Raw genomic sequence first — 21,511 nt, forward strand, 5'->3', positions numbered from 1 at the left:
CTGTACCCAGATTTAAGAAATCTGGGTTTTCGGGATACCCGGATTTTGACAACTGCAAACAACATGAAAATCCGGGTAGAATAGACCCAGGCGAAGGGTAGTTTCAGGTTAGCGTGTACCGCACCGCAACCGCGCCGCACCGTGTGCGGCACGCAATGTCAACGCATGCCCCACAGGAACGCTGCGGCGACGCTGCGTGAATTCACGCAGCGTCAATTAACGCTCGTGTGCATCGGCTCTTAAGGTGAAGATATGACGAAGCCACACCTCGAATTTTCAAAAGCACAAATCTGAAGAACCAAATATCGCAAAGTGCTGAAAAGTTGATCGATTGTTCAGCCGCTGATGGTGACCAATCGATCAACTTTTCAGTGTCATCCGTGATTTAGTTCTTCAGATTTGTGCTCTTGAAAATTCGAGGTGTGGCTTCGTCATATCTTCACCTTAAACTCAATCTACAACTAAATCTAGATTGAGTTTAAATAAGGGCGAAAGTAACATGAGCGAGTTCTCTTCATTGACTCTCTTCTTCAAATTAAAGTGACAAGATGCAAATACGGTTGAACTTTTTGGTCATAAATCGCTAGGTTGCGATGCAATCTAGCGTCTACGTGTAAAAAATTTCGATTGAATTTGCATCTTGTCACTTCTAGATTGAGTTTAAATAAGGGCGAAAGTAACATGAGAGAGTTCTCTTCATCGACTCTCTCTTCTGCAAATTCTAGATTGAGTTTAAATAAGAGCGAAAGTAACATGAGCGAGTTCTCTTCATCGACTCTCTCTTCTGCAAATTAAAGTGACAAGATGCAAATTTAATCGAACTTTTTTACACTTAGACGCTAGATTGCATCGTAACCCAGCGATTTATGACCAAAAATTGCAACCATACTTGCAGCTTGTCAATTTAATTTGAAGAAGAGAGAGTCGATGAAGAGAACTCGCTCTTGTTACTTTCGCCCTCTCTCTAAAATAAAAACTCTCATTTTTGAGTAGCGCCCATGCCGCACAGGGACTGTGTTGGAAACACACATTTTTTTAAATTGCTCGTGCGCTCACATTTTTGTAAAATATCAATATTTTTCGGTATTTGAAGGTGGTTTATAAACCCAGTGAGGTTGCCTTGTCGAAATTATTGCAAAATACATGCTCATGTGAGCGTACGAGCAGTTTAAAAAAAAAATGTGTTTTTCCAACACAGTCATGTGCGGCATGGATGTTTACTAAAAATGTGCAGGCCGAACACATTTTTGAGCGAAGCCGTTTTTGCGTGCTTATTTAAATTCAATCTAGAATTAAAGTGACAAGATGCAAATTCAATCGAAATTTTTTACACTAGACGCTAGATTGCATCGCAACCTAGCGATTTTTATGACCAAAAAGTTCAACCGTATTTGCATCTTGTCACTTTAATTTGAAGCGAAGAGAGAGTCGATGAAGAGAACTCGCTCATGTTACTTTTGCCCTTATTTAAACTCAATCTAGACTTTAATTTGCAGAAGAGAGAGTCGATGAAGAGAACTCTCTCATGTTACTTTCGCCCTTATTTAAACTCAATCTAGAAATATTCATTAATATCTAATATGCATGGCAAAATTTGTTCGAATCAATTTGAGGGTGTGTGTTTTTGTCTGGTCTCGCAGCGCGCTCAGAGCTGCCAACTGTCGATGCCGGGATCGCGGCCTTTCGCTTCTCGCTGCTCTTTGGGTTCATTCAAATATTACGTAACGCAATGAGGGGAGGGAGGGGGTCTAGCACTGTGTTACGCTTCATACAAAATTTCAAAATCTTCCATACAAAAGTTGTTACGTGGGGGAGGGAGGGGGTCTAAAATTGTCATATTTTGCGTTACGTAATATTTGAATGAACCCTTTCGGCAGTTTCGAAATTTTGTCCCCGCCGTCGTCTTCTTCTGCTCTGTTGTGTGTGTTTTTCGAAGGAAGCAAATTTTAGACGAAGCAAAGTTTTCTCAAGTTTAAAGTGAAAATACAGTGTATTTTAGGGGAAAAAGTGAATTTATTTGCTCTTGATTGTGCGTTGCAGCCGGTGGAACCGAAAAGAGGTGAATTAGCTGTCGATTCGGGGCGTTTTTCGTGGGAAAAATAGTTGAAAAAGAACGCTTGAACGAGTGGCCATTGAAGCTTTTTTCTTTCTCCGTTTTCCTTGGATCCTTCATTCTAGTTGTGTGTGTCGGCCTTTCTTTACTTACGATTTTCGTTGCATCGACGGGTGAAAATAATGCTGAAGTTTTGCTTCTCCAAACGATTCCGTTCTAGTGTTGACGCCGAAGAAGCTTGAAAGGACATTCCATTGACAGAGTGAGTGCGCTGGGCGCAGCTTCGCAGAGAACAAACCAACAGCAGGACGAAGCGATTTCATCGCCATAATGGCTGACATTGTTTATCCTCCCGGGTGTCGACCGATAAACGAAGATCTCGGACCGGACGAACTGATCCGGCGGCTTAAGACGCTGACGCACACGCTGCAAGCGATGGGCCAGGACGAGGGCATGTACACCCAGTACATTCCGCTGGCGGTCCATATGGCGGACGATTACTTCCTGCAGCATCCGTCGAAGGACGTCCAGCTGCTGATTGCCTGTTGCATCGCCGATGTGCTCCGGGTTTACGCACCGGAAGCCCCCTACAAGGACCAGGACCAGATCAAGGGGATATTCCTGTTCCTGATCAAGCAGCTTAACGGGTTGAAGGACCCGAAAGACCCCGCCTTCAAGCGGTACTTTTATCTGCTGGAGAATTTGGCCTACGTCAAGTCCTTTAACATGTGTTTCGAGCTCGAAGACTGCCAGGAGATTTTCTGCACGTTGTTTAGCCTGATGTTTAAAATTGTCAAGTAAGTTGATTAGAACGTTGTCCATCTAAAAGTAAAATTATAACCCAAATCTCCCATTCCAGTGACGAGCACAGCAGTAAGGTAAAATCGTTCATGTTGGACGTGCTCTGTCCGCTGATCACCGAGTCGGATTCCGTCTCGTTCGATCTGTTGGATCTGATTTTCATCAACATCGTGGAACCGCTTCGAACTCAGCGGAAAAATGCCTACCACTTGGCCAAAGAGCTGATCGTCAAAACGAGCGACACGTTGGAATCCTATACGCAGGCCTTTTTCAATCAGATCCTCATCCTGGACAAATGCGAAAAGCAGTACCAGATCATGCCGAAAATCTACGACGTCATCTACGAGCTGAATGTCATCAGCTCGAGCATACTGCTGTCGGTTCTGCCCCAGCTGGAATGTAAGCTCAAGTCTGCACAGGAAACGGAGCGGCTGAAGGCGGTGTCTCTTCTGGCGAGGATGTTCTCGGAGAAGGATTCCACCCTGGCCAAGCAGTACGGTCCCCTGTGGCGGCAGTTCCTGGGACGGTTTTACGATATTGCCGTTCCGATTAGGATCAAGTGCGTGCAGAGCACCATGCACTTCCTGCTGAATCATCCGAATCTCAGGAAGGATATCATCGATATATTGAAGGTAAGTTTTGTTGGGTTTTGATCGCTCTTAAGAACAACGCTGCATTGATGAATGTGAGTTGAGAGAAAACCGGCTTTCCATTACCTATATTTTCTATCATTAGAAAGTTATTTCTGTGCCCGGATTCAGATAAATTTTAATGTTGGTACCTATTATGAAGCTCGGTTTGATTTGGTCTTACAAACTGACTAGTTCGTTGTCTATCTTAGCATCGAACCAGCTTCTTTTTCTTAATGGTTCTACGTCCCCACTTGGACTTGGCCTGCCTCGGTTCAACTTAGTGTTCTTTGAGCACTTCCACAGTTATTAATCAAAGGGCATTCACTGGCTGCCACATTGCATGAATTTGTATATTGTGAAGCAAGTACAATGATACTCTCTGCCCAGGGATTCGAGGGAATATTCCCAAACGGAACGGGAATCTAATCCGCCGTCTCCGGATTGGGGATCCATAGTTTTAACCACTAGACTAACTGGAGACCCAGCAATGAACATTCGTGATCGTCTATCGTCTATCGTCTTTCACAGTAGTTGTATATACAATACCAATGTGCAATACCTGGCGTCCAACATAATAGGGGGAGGTGGGGCAGTATGGACATCCTTAGGTTTGCGACGATGGAATAGGAAGGAGGGTAAAACTGCTTAATCGCCAGCCAGGGATTACAACAAGGTGATGAACTCTCATGCCTGCTGTTCAACAGTTCAACGTCGCCCTAGAAGGCGCGATGCAACGAGCCGGGCCCAACAGTCGGGGCACGATTTTCACAAAATGCGGCCAATTTGTCTGTTGTGCGGATCAATTGCTAGAACATTGGAACGATGGCACAATTGTACACCTGCCTTCAAACGTGATGATGAACGCGTAAAGGTCTCATTACATATGACAAATATTTGGCCGAACAAGCCCGAAAAAAAAGCCAACATAACGTGAATCATGGCAACTGGCAACCATGGATAAATGGCGGACTAAAATGGCAAATATTTGGCATAAAGACAAACAGTCTAATGGCACCTTAAAAAACGAAGTAGGGTATTGGTTCCCTTTTTATGCAAGTGGTTCCCATTTTAATCCAACGAAAAACAAAGGATGGAAGTGCTGTTTGTTTTGTTTCTAATTTTTGTATTTTATGTTAGAAAAGAGCACGCATGAAAAAAAAAAGAACAACAATTAGTTACGCATAGAGTCCCTATAATTAGAGTCTGGCGGACTGTCACTTTCGACCGGAGCCAATCGAGCATGACGTCATAGTGCCCTCACCGATAAATGCTACACCGTGACGTCATGCTCGATTGGCTCCGATAGAAAGTGACAGTCCGCCAGACTCTAACTAGACTGACTCTAGTTACGCACGGCGCTCAGGTTGCTGTTGCTCCTGTTTGACGTTTGTTCACTACCGCCATTTAGTGGTTGCACGGCCAAGCACAGCATGAATAGTATTAGGCGATTACGTTTACATGACGATGTTTTTATCTGAAATTTGTTCCAAGAGTTATGACTGTCAGTTATTACCTTATCTTTATGTATACGCTAATTTAGGGAAGATTCATTTATTACGTCCATCGTTTTTCGGGAATTCTAGACCCCCCCCTCCCCCCTCTGTCACGCTATTTCCCTATACCTTATACACGTACTGTCACACTTTCCTAGACCCCCCCCTCCCCCAAATGTTGGACGTAATTTTTGAACGTTCCCTTAGCAATGTATTAAGTATTTTATTTTTGATCAGAATTTACTAAAAATAGCAAGTTTGTTTTTGATGTCGTTTTGGGTAACACCTGCAATTACAAAAAGAATGTAAGCGCATTGCCTACTTTCAGACGTTTTAGAAAGTTTTGAAAAAGTCAATCTTATTGTTTTTGCTTCAAGTTATTCTAATAAATTTTGGTTTTATGTAAATAAATCTAAGATTGAGTTTTATATTTGTAGTATGGATCTCCGTTGGCCAATTAGGGGGATTAGGGGCATAATGGACACCCGGGGCGAAATGGACACCCCTGTTTTTGCCGAAACCGTTGACTTGTATGTAAAACTTTCAATGCATAAGTGTAAAGGAACAAGTCATTGTTCTATTTACCAAAAGTACCATTAATATTCCTTCAAAATATCCAAAATATCATTGAAATTGAAATATGTTTTTCATATGGAGGATAACTTATAATTTCGAAGAAGCAACAAATAAGGTATTACGAGTGACTAAGTGTGTCCACCATACAAACAAGTGAATTGTTAGCTTATCTACATGTATACGTAGATTTAGCAACGGATGAAGTATTATATTTTTGATCAGAACACACTTAAAATAGCAATTTCAATGTTGTAGTCTATTCGGGGCGAAATGAACACTGGCAATTATGAATGGATGTACGCGCGTTGCATACTGTTAGGCGTTTTAGAGAGTTTGAAAAAAAATCAATCCAATTATTTTAGCCTAAAATTTATGTAATTAACTTTGAAGTTATGTAAACTCGTTTAAGATGGAGTATTATATCTGTGGTATTGATCTCCGTTGGCAAATTACTTAACTGGTCGATATTCTCAAAGATACAGGATAAAATATGCAGGGGTGTCCATTATGCCCCGATGGGTGTCCATTTCGCCCCGTACCTTTCCTGCCAGCCCCAAAAAACACACGGTTTTCAATTCATTATTTCTTCACAATAATGACATTCTACCAGCTGTGAATGATTGAAATACGTAGGAAACAAGTTAAAGTTATAAGCCAACTAATAATATGTTAAGTTTTTGTCTGTTATACAGGCCTAACATACTCATTTGCTTAGGGTGTCCATTATGCCCCTAATACCCCTACTATAACCTTTAAAGTTATATCTTACAATATGTAGGGTGTCCATTATGTCCCAATGGGTGTCCATTTCGCCCCGTATCTTTTCTGCTAACACGGTTTACATTTCATCATTTCCTTGAAATGAAGAGATTTAGCTGCTGTAAATTATTGAAACATGTAATGCATAAGCTAAGTTGCAATAATACAGATAATATGTAAAGTTTTTCTCTGGTTTACATGCCCAACGTACACATTTGCTTAGGTTGTCCATTATGCTTTTAATACCCCTAATTGGAAGAAAGAAAATGGAAGTGATTGATTGATTGATTGATTGATTTGTCTTTATTAACCCTTTGGAGCCGGAGGGGTCAATATGACCCCTTCGATGAAACCGAGCATAACAAACGTATTCGAGGCCAGCGAGGTTGCGGCAGCAGTGGCGAAATTATCCGGCTCCAAAGGGTTAATGAGACTTTCAGCCCTTGGCTGGTTCGTCTCTGAAGTGCTTGAAAGGGATCCTTGCAAAACTCATGAAGAATATCTTGGAGGAATTTAAAGTAAAATCCCTTGAGGAGGTAGGTATTACAAAAATGCTGGAGAAATCCTTGAATAAATTCCTGAAATTCCAGGAGAATGATAGGAAAAAAATTGTAGAATTCCTGGGAAATTAATTAGATCTGTTTGGTAAATTCGAGAAATCCTTGGAAGAATTCTTTGAGTAATACTTGATGAAATTATTTATTTTTAAAAGAATAAATGGAGGAATCCGTAAACTATTCTTTGGCGGAATCCCTGCAGGATGCCTAGGAAGAATTATTGAAAAAAGAATCAAAGGAAACAAACCTGATTCTCAAGGTTTTGGGGGAATTCCTAGGGTATCTCTTGGAGCAGCTCCTGGAGGAGTCATTCCTGAATGAATTCTTAGAATAGTTTCTGGAGGAATTTTTGTGAAAATTCTTAGAGAAATCCTTCTTGGGATTCTTGGGATAATCCTCAAGGGAGGAATTATCAGATAAATAGCTGAAGTTCATTTTAGAGTTTTTCTAGGTAGACCCTCCAAAGAATTCTCGCATGAGTTTGCTCGGGGACTTTCTAAAGTAGGATATCGGGATCCTTCGTTGGCATAGTCCTCTCGTTCGGCCTATCTTAACGTAAATCAAAAACTCAAACAAACACGCATAACTGGAGATCGGAGAAGCTATGCGACAAACAACTGTAACATTGCGTTTAGAGTGTCCATTTCCCGGGCATTTTCCTTGTCCCGGGATTCGGGATAAAAATTGTAGGATATCCCGGGAAATCCCGGGATCCCGGGATTTTTATGAAATACAGATTTCGGAGGAAATTGAGATAAATTTCAAATTAAACACCATATTTGTCAGCTATTGTCTATCCATTTTGTTGAATATGGAGGGGAATTATTGTTGTAGTCACTAATGAAAACAGCTTTTTTAGTTTCAGAAATCTGATAAATAATAGGGAACCTAAACTTAATTGCAATGTGCTGCTGGAGAGCTAACAGAACTTTTTTGATTAGTTGCAAAATATAAATGTAATTTGCTCAAAATGCTTTTAGAATATGTAGATATTGTTTGCTATAACATTTGACTGAGCTTCTAGTTCTGTAAACTAGGTATTGTCTCGGTGGTTTGGATAACCATACAATACATGCCCACACAAAGTTTAATAATTATCGAGTGAGTAAAATTTTTGTTTACTTGATTGTTACAGAGGATTTCGTGATTTTGTGGTGCAATTATAGAAGTCGTCAAGAGAATGTGTTGTTAACAAAAACTGAGTCGTCCTCTTGCAGGCTCCATCAAGAATTTTTGAAATTTAACGCCAATAATGGGCATAAAATCATGCATTCCGGGATTCCCGGGAACTCCGGGTAATCAAATATTAAATCCCGGGATACGGGAAATCCCGAAATTGCCTAAATCCCGGGAATTCTTGTCCCGGGACGTCCCGGGATGGACACTCTAATTGCGTTTCAATTTTAGCACTTTAGAGCACTTTAGAGGCTTAGTGGGTAGTCTATACACATGATCATAAATGGCATGATTCTGGGACATTTCGAATTGACTATTCGATAACTGAACATTTGATGCAATGGTCAAAGACGCTATTTTGATATTGTATATTTGTTTTCAACGAAGGATATCTATTTTACAAATTAAATGTGGGCCAAATATTGAGGACATTTTTTCACTATGTTCATTAGTAAAGTGACGTCAATAACATTGCTTGCGTATGAATCAGAAAGAACGAACAGGAAGAAAGATTTTATTGTCGTTTTCGTTTTTGCGGTGGTGCTACACCGGTGTAGCACTTTTGCACCGAAAGTGTTCGTTTTTGATTTTCGTGCTGCACCGGTGTAGCACTTTTTCTGCACCGCTCAAGGTAGTGCAGTACTCAAAAATTCGAGAGTGTAGCGAGTGTACACCGTGTCCACCAGTCAGCGTTTGCAAAGTTGTAAATATTTTGGTTTTTATTCACGCATACCAATGCAACTGCACCGAAAATGTTCGATTTTGCAGTGAAAAGTGTAGCACGAAGCGGTGTAGCACCGCCGCAAAAACGAAAACGACATAAGAATTAGGGTGAGAATGGGTATTATCGGCAGGTTTGTTCTCTTCGTCATGGGGGTTTTTTGTCAGCCAAATTGCCTGAAACTTGGCCATGTAATTCAGCTTAGTTGGGAAGGATTTGAGACCAACTCTGAGTTCAATGTTTCAAAAAACCCCCAAAGACGAAGAGAACAAAACGGCCGAAAATAGGTAATTTCCCCTATCTGTATTTTTAGTAAGCTATTTATATTTTTGTGAAAATTTGGCTCCGAAAATGTAATTTGAAAGTAGGATTGGTGAAGAAACAGTGATAATACTGCCGTGAATCGCATATCTGTCCCATTTGCATAGGAAATCCAGCAAAGATGGGACTGATATGCGATTCACGGCAGAATACTTCAGCAGAAATATTGAAAAAAATAAGAAAATAAGTAGTACTAGCGCTCGGAAAGCAATAGGCCAACGTTGCATCCACTAATAGGCCAATTTTTGTACCGTAGACCTACGTTGCATACCATCGCATCGAATCTTTTTAACGTAATTAAGCAAGTTTTTGAATACCTATTTACGTTAGTTTACTTCCAAGTGGTGAAACATGCATTGCCTAGGGGGGCATCCATTAAGTACGTCACGCTAAAATTGAGAATTTTTGACCCTCCTCCCCCCTTCGTACGGGTTCTTCCTATACTTAATACATTGCTTGTCACACTTTCACAAACTTCTTGGCTGATCAGAAAAAAATGCAAAAATGAAACACGTCTTCATTCGGAATCGAACCAAAAACCTTCGGATTGGCAGCACAACAAGTATACCATCAGAGTTAATTCAACAGCTCCGAAAACCCGAGGCTAAATCGTCAATAAAAGCTTGACTGGTTCGCCTTTCGTCTGCAATCGGTTGCCATGTGACGAAACGTGCAAGTAATGGAGTTTTATTTGCTGACGAACTTTTTTAATTTTTCGTCGTTGGTCGGTGACGAAACAGATGGTTACCAACCTTGCTCTTTTTTTCTATGACTTGCTAGTCATTAGGGTAAAAGCTCCCTTAGTGGAGGTAGTACCAATAGTGGTGGTAGTGGCAATTTAGCACTATTTCGACCAAAAAGCTTGCAAATGGCATTTTTTATAAATGCATCATACCTAATTAATGACATTAATTCAGTTTTGTATTCAGGATTTGGCGGAAAACCTATTTTAAATAATTAATTTCCTTAACTTTTTTGCTCCTTTGCACCTATAGTGGTGGTAGTGTTCCTATAGTGGTGGGTCCCATAAGAATTCAGTGGGATGCGCCACTATAGGAATCAATATTAAATTTTACCTCCATAATAGGAACGGTGTACCTATAGTTGGTGCAAGTGATTTATTAGCAAAAACTAAAATAAATAATGCTTTTTACATTTTTCCAAGCAAATTTAAGTGAAAAACTACCGATTAACGTTTTCAGAGTTTTTATTTTGTGGTATTATCAATTTTATTCAATTTTTTTAGTACAAGGAGCTACTACTAGCACCACTATTGGTACATTTACCCTATGTGGATTATTGTTTTTTTTTGGTTCTGAAAGGTGTGCGATTCACTATTGAGCCTTAACATTATTTTGTACCCGAATAGCACTGATATTGTCAAGTCTGTACCAACACCCTAATCCCACACCAAAATACCCTTTTCCTATTCCAAGGCGTTTGTGTGGTCAGCAAAGACTATTCAGCCATTACTCCTCCTTATCATCGGCTTTGGACTGACTTGCGCTCTCATTGCCCCACCAAATGCTTCAAAATGAAAAATGAAATGATATTCTGGAAGATTTATAGAATAAGTTTCTTACTGCATTATCATTTGCAATGAAAACTCTGGGAGGAATTCCAGGGAGACCATCAAAAGCAGCTCTGGGGATTTTTTTGGTAAAATCTACAAGAACTCAAGAAAAAATCCAAAACAAATCGTGGTGTGATGTCTGAAGGAATTTCTTTAGTAATGCCATAAGATAGGTGAAATTGCTTTTAAAAAGCCTCAGGAAGTAGCTAAAATAATTCCTAATAAATTATTTCTTTGTTATAAGATATGGTGCCTAGATTTTTCTTTTCTTTTTTACGAAATCAGGTATTTTCCTGCAGTAATGATAAAGTATTCCATAAACTTTATCAACAATGCAATGCCGTCTGCCAAAAAAAAATCATCTCTGATTTCACAAAACGTTATCAGACATTTGCCTAGAAATTTTTTCATCAGTTATCTTTCCAGACAGTCCGACAGATGCTCTTTTTTCTACGCATTCTATTAAGGCTCTAGGGTCTATGAATTTCGCAAAAAATAGCTAAAAATTCTTTGAAAGAGACTGCTGGAATTACACTATCACTATGTGAAGCACCTTACTTTTTTAGAAATATTTCAGAGATTAGGAGTACAAAAAGTCTTTTAATGCTTATTCTAGAAATTAGGACTCCCCACTAATATTTCCCTAGTTTTTCCACAAACAACTTTATAACACTACAAGTCTTTTTTGAAGTAGGTATTAATGGAATACCTAATTTTCTTCATTATTTGAAACGAGATCAATACACTTTATATTTCCTGTTCAAAAGCATTACTAATCACACTTAAATTCCTTACAGGTTCGTCAGCACGACTCCGACGAAACCGTCCGCTACGAGGTGGTTATGGCCATAGTCGAAACCGCCAAACGCGACTTTCAAATTGTGTCGGAATCGGAGGACCTTCTGGAGTTCGTAAAGGAGCGCACGCTAGATAAGAAATACAAAATTCGCAAAGAAGCGATGAATGGATTGGCCATGATCTACAAGAAGTATTTGAGCGATAGCAACGTCCCGGAAGCGACCAAGAAAGCGGTCAACTGGATTAAGGATAAAATTTTGCATGGATACTATATGACCGGAATCGAGGATCGACTGCTGGTGGAGCGCTTGCTGATCACCTGTTTGGTTCCGTATCAACTTCCGGCCGAGGATCGAATGAAGAAGTTGTACCAACTGTTGGGAACGATCGACGAGAATGCGACGAAGGCGTTTATAGAATTGCAGAAAAATCAGCTGAAAGTGAGACGAAGCGTTGCCGAGTGGATCAAACTGCACCGGATCAAGGACATTACGCCGAACATCCAGAAGGACATGAATGCCAAGTGCGCCAACATCGCCAAGCAGCTTCCGGAACCGGTGAAGGCTGGTGAGTTCCTGCTGAAGTTCAGCGCCCAGATGCGCAAGGATCCCAAGCTGATCTCCGAAATGGAAACTATTTTGAAACGGGACGTCACCTGCAAGGAATGTGCCGACACTATGGCCGTGGTCCTGAAGAAGCTGGGACAACCCATCATGACCAATACGTACTACAACACGGTGAAAATGCTGCTGGAACGGATTGCTTCGGTCATGGTGGACAAGCAGTCCATTGGGATATTGATTGAACTCATCCAGGAGTGTATGAACGGGTCGGAAGTCATAGACGAGGTTAGCCTTCCGTCGGAATCGGCTGGCGAGCGCGGGTTGAAGCTGTTGACCGTGCTCGCGTACGTCTTCTCCGCCCACTTCCAGCACGAGGAGATTCTCCGTCACATGATCGGACTGTTGAACTTCGACGAGGAATACGTCGCCCCTTACGTCCTGAAGGCATTCACCTATCTTGGCCGGTACAAACCGCTGATCGAGTCGCACGCGGAAATCCTGAAGGAACTCGGCCCGATCTGTAAGGAGTTTGCCGTGGCCGGCTCGCCCAAACAGGCCAAGCATGCGATCCGGTGCATGTTCGTCAACACCCAGACCAGCGATCCCAAGGTCGATCTCAGCGTTGACATCTTCCCGGAAATTGTAGAATCTTTCAAATTGACTCTGAACCCGGAGAACGAGCACTACCGTACGGCGATTGTCAGCCTGGGTCACATAGCCTACAACCTGCCGGAGAAGTTCCACGTACAAATCAAGAACATAATCTCCCGGAAGATAGTCAAGGAACTGCTGGTCAAAGAAACCTCCAACAGTCGGGATGAGGTCCCAACGACGGACTGGTGCGACGAGGATGACCTCCCGGAGGAAACCCGATGCAAGGTGGAGGGATTGAAAACGATGGCACGGTGGCTGTTGGGTCTCAAGAAGGACGTCCTGTCGGCGCAGAAAACGTTCCGGATGTTGAACGCTTTTATCAGTAAGAAGGGAGATTTGCTGGAGCAGGGCACACTCTCGTCGGCGGAAAAGTCCTGGTTGAGGTTGAGCGCCGGTAAGGCGATGTTGAAAATTTGCGAACAGAAAGGTGTCGGAGATCAGTATATCGTCGAGCAGTTTTATAACCTTTCGCAGCTTATGGTAAGTAGTAGCTTTTCGTAAACGGGAATTCTTTGTTGTTCTAGAATGTTTCATTTTTTTCACAGTCTGATCCGGTAATCGAAGTACGAGATATTTTCGTGCGGAAGTTGCACAAGGGGCTGAACAAAGGTATCCCACACAAATGTTTGCCGCTGGATTTCATGGGATATTACGTATTAGCAGGACGAGAAACTGACAGAAAGTAAGTAGATTGATTTGTGTTTCTATTGTTCATGTATTTTAACTCGATCAAGCTTCCAACTCGGTATCCAGGGCTGTTTGAGGGACAGTACTTTTGAGGTGAACATCTTGAATATTTAGGCAGATAAGTTGTTCACAAATTATCTTTTCTTGGAGTATTACCTAGAGAAGTTCTCATATTTATCGTTGGACTTCCTTTGACAAATCCTAAAATAATTACTGGATAATTTCTTTGATGATATACTGGAAGAAACCCTAGATGCGATCCTTAAGGAATTATCTGAGGGCATCAAAGAAGAATCTCGTGTAGAGTTCTCTAGAGAGTACCGTGTAGAATTCTCTAGATGAAGTGTTCCTGAAGGTCTCTCAGAACGAATTTCTGGAGGACTTTCATAAACTCTTCTATGAAAGACTTTCTCAATGAATTTCCGAAGTTTTCTGTAGCAAAATTCCTGAAGAACTCTCTAGGAGATTTACAGGAACTCTTCTTGAGAGAACGGAAATTCCTGGAGAAACTCTCAGAATTGATTCAGGAGGTATGTCCTGAAGAGCTCGTGCTCTTGGAGGAATCGCCAGAGGAATTTCTGAATGAATCTGCAGAGGAAACCCTGGACAAATTTCCAGGAGTACCTGGAGAAATTTCCAAGAGGAAGACGCAAAAAAGTTGATGAAATTCCCATTGAAATTTGTGAAGGAATCTACAGGAAGTTACAGTGCCCTTGAATTTGCCTAGCGGAGTTCTCTAGAGGAACGCTAACAAACTAAAGAAGTGTCCTGAGAGACTTCCTAGAGAAGTTCTCTGAGAGACCCCCTTTTTTGCAGTTAACCAGTGAGTTTTTCGGATTTTTCAGAAGCGAATGTTTCAGCGCAATGAATTTGTGATTTACAACAAAATGTGTATCTCTAAGGAATTGCTACTATTCTTCAGTAACATTTGGCTCAAACTCTGCAAAAGTCTAACGAAAACCAAGCGATTCGTATTGCTTATTTTCCATGGAGGAAACCCAAGAGGATTTTCCTGGAAGACTCTAGAGAAGCACCCAAGAACTCTTTCTGATAAATTCCTTGAAGGATTCCTAAAAAAAGTTTTCTGAAAGATTCCCAAGTGGAGTTTAATGTGAGACTCGAAAAAAGTTCCTTCGATAATTCACAAGAGGAGCATTTGAAACTGTGGCTTCCCAAGAGTGGCTTCCTGGAAGACTCCCGATGGTGGCTCCATTGAGGAATCCTGAATGTGGCTTCCTGGAGGATTCCCAAGAGTAGTTAAGTGGATGGTTCACTCCCTGGCAGTTACATGGTAAACTGACGAGACTCCTTAGGGGCGATTTCTTCACCCTGGCTTAAGCGTTAAGCCAGGTTTACCTGTATGGGTAAGCCTGGCTTACCGGTTAAGCCGAGGTGAAGAAATCGGCCCTTAGAGGATTTGCTCAGAGGACTTCCGAGAGGAGTTCTTTCAAGGATTTGTAAAATGAGTACCCAAAAAATTTCAACAGAGTGACACTCTGGAGCAATCGTGGGTGTGAACCTTTGGAGAACTCGCGAGAGTGGCTCCGTAGAGGAATCCCAAGAGGAAGCATGAAGCCATGGAGGATTCTCCAGAGCTACTTAGTGGGGCAGTACCTCGAGCAGTTTCCTGTAGGACTTTCAAACTTAGAGGACTTCTCTGGTGGACTCCCGAAAACAATTCTTTGTAGGACTTTCAAACCACATTTTCTGTAAAACTCATTTGAAGACATCGCTGGAATACTCCCTACAGGAGTTCCCTGAAAGACTTCCAAGTAGTCTTGTAAACATTTGTCACTTTTCACCAGGTTCGTACATAAATAAGAAAGAAAACAAACAGTGCTTCAATTCTTTGTTTTGATTGGGTGGTGTGCCACTAGTAATGGAAGGTTACACATATGTATAGGTGAGCTCGTTTTATATTATTATTCTGTTTTGAATGTTTTGAATGTTTTGAATGTTTTCACGTTTATTTGCCACGTGTTAAATATATCTTAACATAAACAACCATTTTCAACGTATTTTCGAAAGAATCCTTAGAGGAGATATCTAAAGAACTCTCAAGACGAGTTCCTGTGTACTCTCTACAGGAGTTTCCACAAGACTATGGCAACATTTCTGGAGAAATTTCCAGAGATTTTCCTGTTGTCCTGTTGTCCCCAGAGAAGTTCCCACAGATGAATCACAAAGGAGTTCTTGGAGTAAGCCTCAAAGGGGTTACTGGAAGTATCTCCAGAGGAGATACTGGAAGTATTCAGAGGTAATCAAAGAGGAATGTTCTGGAGGATTTTCCGAATGAATGTCGTGTTGGACTCTCTGGAGAGAATACTGTAGATTTCTCTAGATGAGTTCCTGAAGGACTCCCGAGATGAATTTCTGGAGGGGTCTTTAGAGGAATTCCTGAAGGAGTTCTTGAAAAGGTCTATGCACTGCAGGTGTTTTTGGCAATTAGAGTTCATGAACGACTCTACATGAATTTCTCCTAAAAGACTCTCTAGAGGAATGTTGAGAGTTCTGACGGAATTCCTAGAGGGTCTTCCGTGTAGTTTATGAAGAGGAGTTTTTGAAGAAATCTCCAGAAGAGTTCCCAGTAGAATCCCCAGTAGAATTCCTGGACGGGGGTTCAGAGAAAATGCTGGACAAATCCACTGCAGTGGAGCGGACCTGGTGTGATGGTTAGAACACTTGACTATAACCTGGGTTTTCATTGCTGAACGCATTTCGTGTACAGACGAGTTCCCTGAATGACATCTAAAAGAATTTTCTTGGCAGACTCTAAAGTAGTTCTCAAAAAAAAAACTCCACAAGAATTTCCCGGAGTACTTTTTTAAAAAGAACTCCTAAAAGTGGCTACCTGGAAGACTCCTGAGGGTGGCTCCCTAGAGGAGTCCAGAGAGTGGCTTCTTGGAGGATTTTCAAGAGTGATTAAGTGGAAGACTCTCAAGAGTAGTTAAGAGGAGACCTCCTCCCCACCCTTCCGAACAATTGAGACTCCCGAGAGAAGTTCTCTAAAAGATTTCCAAGGGAATTTTTCTGGAGAACTCGCTAGAGAAGTTCCTTTGAGAATTTTGTTCGAGTGGACCCACGAGAATGGCTTCCTTGAAGACTCCCGAGATTAACTCTTAGGCTCCGGTTCCATCGAGGAACCCAGAGAGTGGCTTTTTGGAAGATTCCCAAGGGTAGTTAACCATTCAAGACGCGCGCTTCATCAAGCAGCTGAAACTGTACCGCGTTCGAGCTATAGACGACGAGCGAGGTTTTTTTTTGGTAGTATTGTCCTTTTAAGTGGAGGGTTCGCTAGAGCAGTTGCCTGGCGAACTGTCGAGCATTCCGAGAAGTTCTCGAAAACATTCTCAAGAAGATTTTCCTGGAGGGCTTTCAAGGATTTCTCAGAAGAGTACTCTGCAGATTTGGTACGAAACTGATGCCCTGGAGGACTAGCTAGAGTGACTCCCTGGAGGACTCGCGAGAGTGGCTGCCTGGAGGACTCGCGAGAGTGGCTGCCTGGAGGACTTCCAAGAGTTACTTTCTGGAAGAGAGTGGCTCCATGGAGGAATCCAGAGAGTGGCATTTTGGAAGTTTGCCAAGAGTAGGAAGTGGAGGACTCCTGGAGCAGTTCCGTGGCGAACTGTTGAGACTCCCGAGAAAAGTCCTTCGAAACGGTTCCAAAGGGATTTTCTTGGGGGACTTTCGAGGATTTCTGAGAAGAGTACTCTACAGATTTGGTTCGAAACTGGTTCCCTGAAGAACTCGCAAGAGTGGCTCCTTGAAGAATTCGCGAGGTGGATTCCCAAGAATGGCTTCTTGCAACACTCCCAAGGTTGGCTCCCTAGATGACTCCGGAGAGTGGCTCCACGGAGGAATCAAGAGAGTGGCTTCTTGGGGGATTCCCAAGAGTAGTTAAGTGGAGGGCACCCTAGAGCAGTTCCTTGGCGAACTGTGATGACTTCCGAGAGATGTTGTCCCCGAAACATGTTGGGAATGTGAGGTGAAATTGATCAATAGAGGACTAATTTCATACTAGTAACTTCTCAATATCATCATAATCTTCCTGATTTATCTAGCGTATACATGTCTAGAGATGAGTGTGAAGTTCTGCATGATTTCTGTCTGTTCTGTCTATGAATGGTGGTTGAGATTTCTACAGGGTTTCCATCCGGAATTTCTTAAGAGATTTTCCCGGGATTCTGTATGCCTTCAAGTGTTCATCAAAAGTTTCTCCAGGAATTCCACCAAAGATTCTGGTGCACTTTTCTTGTTTTTTTCTTCAAGAAAATCCAGGAAAATTCAGAGGATTTTATTTTATCTCATGAGCGGACACCCAGCTTAGATTCACATGACCTGGAATTTTCAGTGAAATAAACTAGAAATTCAGGGAATTTGGTAAACTAGAAATTCAGGGAATTTGGTTTTCATAATTAAGTTGACACCTTGCTTATATCCAGCTCTGCTTTGTAACCGCAAATTGCTAAGCGGAATAAACAAGCAACCGGAAATCAGCTAGCAAACTCTTTTTGCTATATTGTTAAAAAGTTCATACCGTTATCTACCCTCGAATGAACAGTTCAATTTAGAAGCTTTCTCTTCATTACCCATTTGAAAGAGGACTTCTAAGAGAAATTCCTTGGTGGATTTGAGAGAAGGGTATCCTGGAGATTTCCCGAGAGTGGCCTCCCGCTGGAATCGCGAGGGTGGCTCCAAAGAGGAATCTTAAAAATGGCTTCCTGGAGGAAATCACTCGAAAGTAACTAAGTCCCTAGAACAGTTTCCTGGTTTCCTGAAAGGACTTTCCTGGAGGACTTCCTTATTAAATCTCTAGAGTAATACATAAAATGTGGACTTCGAGGTAGTGCGGCAAACAACATCAGTCGTTTGGGCGTGTCATGAGAAGCAGTCCCAGTCTGGGTTGGTTCCAGAATTTCTCCTGCAATTCAATCGATCATTTTTCTCGTAATTCCGATATGTCTACACTGATTCATGCTGGAATTAGTTTTACTTTTGGTATTTCTACACAGGTTTCTTCTGAAACTTTTCCTCAGTATGTAATACATTAGGTATACGAAAAACTCGTACAAAGGGGGAGGGGGTTGAAAATTCCCAAATTTTGCGTGACGTACTAAATAACTGCTCCCTAAGCGGAATAAACAAGCAACCGGAAATCATTCCATTATCTGCTCTCGAATTAATCAGTTCAATTTAGTAGCCTTCTCTTTATTACTTGAATACTTTCTTAGTTCCTTTGAGAATTCTCAAGAGGAGCACGTTCTTTCGCGAGTGGCTCCCTGGAGGACTCCTAAGGGTGGCTCCATTGAGGAATTCAGAGTGTCTTCATGGAGGATTCTCAAGAGTAGTGTAGTGTAGGGCCCCCTAGAGCAGTTTTCTGGTAAACTTTTGAGACTCCAGAGAGAAATTCTCCGAAGGATTTTCTGGACGATTTTTCCAGAGGACTTTGAAAAGAAGTACTCTAGAAGTTTCACGAGAGTGGCGACCCTGAGGGATCGCGAGGGTGGCTCCAAAGAGGAATCCCAAAAGCGACATCCTGAAGAATTCTGGATTGAAAGGGTTCATTGGTTCATTAAATTCTAAAAACAATTCAACAGCTGGGTTCTATATAACAGAGTATCAAAAAACATGTACCGAAGAGATAAAGTATCTCATGATTATCATATTTCTTCACAGACTCCAGCAGCAAATAAAATCCAATATAGAAACAGACGTCAACCGACGTAGGGAATACGTCAAAACTTTTGCAACTGGTAAGCTAGAAAGTTTCCAAACTGGTTATTCATTGTATAATGCAACTCCCTCTCTATTACAGTCGAACGCGCCATGAGTCAGCTTCCGCACATTTTACCGGACTACATGCTGGTATTCGCTGTCACAGTATTAACCCACGATCCCCGGTTCACACGACACACGGATCCGGCCCAGCTCAGGCAGATCGAACGGTGTCTGTGGCTCATTCTGGAACCCCTGGTTACCAACAAAGAGTTCTTCTGCTTTGGCTTCTACAAGAATCTGATCGAACGGATGAAAAACCACAAAGATGCGTTGAAACCGGACGACGCTGAAACTAATAATGTAAGGGTCTTGTGGTTGGGTGTCGATTGAAACGCTTCTCAATGTCTTATTTTCAACTATTTCCAGAAAATGTGGGCTATCTGCGATATAGCATTCGGACTGATTTTGACCAAAGTGAACACTTACGATGGGCGGGACTTCCCCGTAGATGCACGCATTCCTTCCATGTACTTCCAAGCACAGCCGGAGGATTTCCAAAACACTAGACTTTACATCCCGGAGGACATGTACAACCTGACCGGGACGAGTTCCTCCAGTTCGACGAAGAAAAGCAGTCTTGCCGCAAGTATGGCACAAGATGCAAACTGTATACCGTGAAGCAGGTTATGTTTATTCTTAAGCGATAATGACTAGGGTTCGACTGAGGTACTGGGGGGTTTATTGAGCTAATCGAGTCGGAGAAAAACAAAAACGTTGTGGATCGACTTTTGGGGTCGATTGGGTGGGCAGTAGTCGGCCAGGAGCATGGATTGCCTTGCTCTGCAAGGCTCGATTTGCAAGGTATACCCCTTAGACTTTGGAGATCTCGAAAAAATTGACGAATAAAAACGATTAAGCTAAAACGAAAATAATACTGACGTTGTTTGTGTAACATCCATTTGGTCCATTATTGGTTATGTTCATTTGGGTACAGTGTCCTCGACAAGATGTTCATGAGACAAAAGGGCTTGGGAGGGGTCCCTAGAGACCGTCGGCTGTCGGAAGAAAGGACTTTTTTCATCCAATCATCGATACAGAGAGCCTTCGCTCCGTCGGTCTGAGATATTAGTTAACCGCCAGGAGGATGGCCATTAGTAGCTCTTAGAATGGGATACCGTTGGGATGAGAATTAACGGAAACAGTTTGATACGCGTGTGTCTTCAACTGAGGTTTATTGCAAAGTAAGGTGTTAGGAAAAATAACAATACCTAGTAACTAAGGCAGGGGCGTAGTCAGGGATATCTTGATTGCTTCGAATGCTAACTTGATCACACCCCCTCTCAATCTGATAATCCAATTTTCATTCTTAGCGTCTTGAATCGGTTGTAATCCAGGGCCTTTGTAAAGATGTCTGCAGGTTGGTCCTGTGTTGGGATTGGTTCAATCTTCAAAGTCCCGGAAGCTACGTTATCACGCACAAAATGATGCTTGACGTCAATATGTTTTGTGCGCTTCGTCTCCAGATTCTTCGCCATGTAAATACAACTTCTGTTGTCCTCATATATAGTGACGGGTTTGGCAGGTTCATGCAGGTCTTCAAGAATTCCTAGTAGCCATAGGCATTCGGCAACTGCTGCGCTGAGTGCCACGTACTCCGCCTCGCTAGACGAAGTTGCCACTGTGGTCTGCTTCTTACTGCACCAGGTTACCGTACATCCAAAAACTTGAAATAGGTATCCGCTTATTGATTTCCTGTCCTTAGTGTCCGATGCCCAGTCTGCGTCAACGTACCCCACCAAGGAATGACTTGTAGAGTCGCGCTTGAACTGCAACATCAGATTCTTCGTGCCTTGTAAGTAACGGACTACTCGTTTCAGGGCTTGCCAGTGCTCATTAGATGGATGTTGTTGGAATCGTCCGAGATAACCGACAGGATAGCAAATGTCCGGTCGAACGCTCAGCATCACGTACATAAGCGACCCAAGCAACTCTCGGTACGGTTGCTTTACTTCGTCTCCTTCTCGATTTAGCATCAGGCCTTTCTCCATCGGGGTTCGAACTGGGTTGCAGTCGGACATTCCAAAACGACTCATCAGCTTCTCAATACTGGCATCTTGAGATAACTGCAGTTTTCCTTCTTCGCGGTTGTAGAAGATCTTCATTCCCAAAAAGTGTCTCAATTCTCCACAGTCCGACATCTCGAACATCGACGCTAAACGTTTCTTCAACTCCATGATCGATTTCAGATTGCGGCCAGCCACTAAAAGGTCATCTACGTACAGAATCAGGATGAGTTCATCTCCATCGTCCAGCTTTGTATACAGGCAATAATCGTGTCTTGATCTTTTGAAACCCATCTTAAGGAGTGCGTCATTGAATCGGTCATTCCAACATCTAGGTGACTGCTTTAGGCCATACAAAGATTTCAG

General features: G+C 42.2%; 1 protein-coding gene across 1 annotated transcript; it reads left to right on the plus strand.

Moving 5' to 3' along the window:
- Positions 1-1,874: 1,874 nt before the first annotated feature.
- LOC109401245 (sister chromatid cohesion protein PDS5 homolog B-B) lies at positions 1,875-20,014 on the plus strand. The gene is made up of 8 exons (XM_062842719.1): positions 1,875-2,059; positions 2,274-2,850; positions 2,913-3,486; positions 11,460-13,157; positions 13,223-13,359; positions 19,041-19,117; positions 19,180-19,442; positions 19,509-20,014. The coding sequence occupies exons 2-8, from the start codon at positions 2,384-2,386 to the stop codon at positions 19,758-19,760; spliced, it is 3,468 nt and encodes a 1,155-aa protein (XP_062698703.1). The 5' UTR covers positions 1,875-2,059; positions 2,274-2,383; the 3' UTR covers positions 19,761-20,014.
- Positions 20,015-21,511: the final 1,497 nt, after the last annotated feature.

This window comes from Aedes albopictus, chromosome 3 (genome assembly GCF_035046485.1).
Source record: "Aedes albopictus strain Foshan chromosome 3, AalbF5, whole genome shotgun sequence".
Lineage (NCBI taxonomy): Eukaryota > Metazoa > Arthropoda > Insecta > Diptera > Culicidae > Aedes > Aedes albopictus.

Coding starts and splice junctions, on each gene's coding strand:
- LOC109401245 (XM_062842719.1), top strand. CDS start 2,384: ATGGCTGACATTGTTTATCCTCCCGGGTGTCGACCGATAAACGAAGAT. Junction 2,851..2,912: donor CTGATGTTTAAAATTGTCAA/GTAAGTTGATTA, acceptor CTCCCATTCCAG/TGACGAGCACAGCAGTAAGG. Junction 19,118..19,179: donor CGTCAAAACTTTTGCAACTG/GTAAGCTAGAAA, acceptor TCTCTATTACAG/TCGAACGCGCCATGAGTCAG.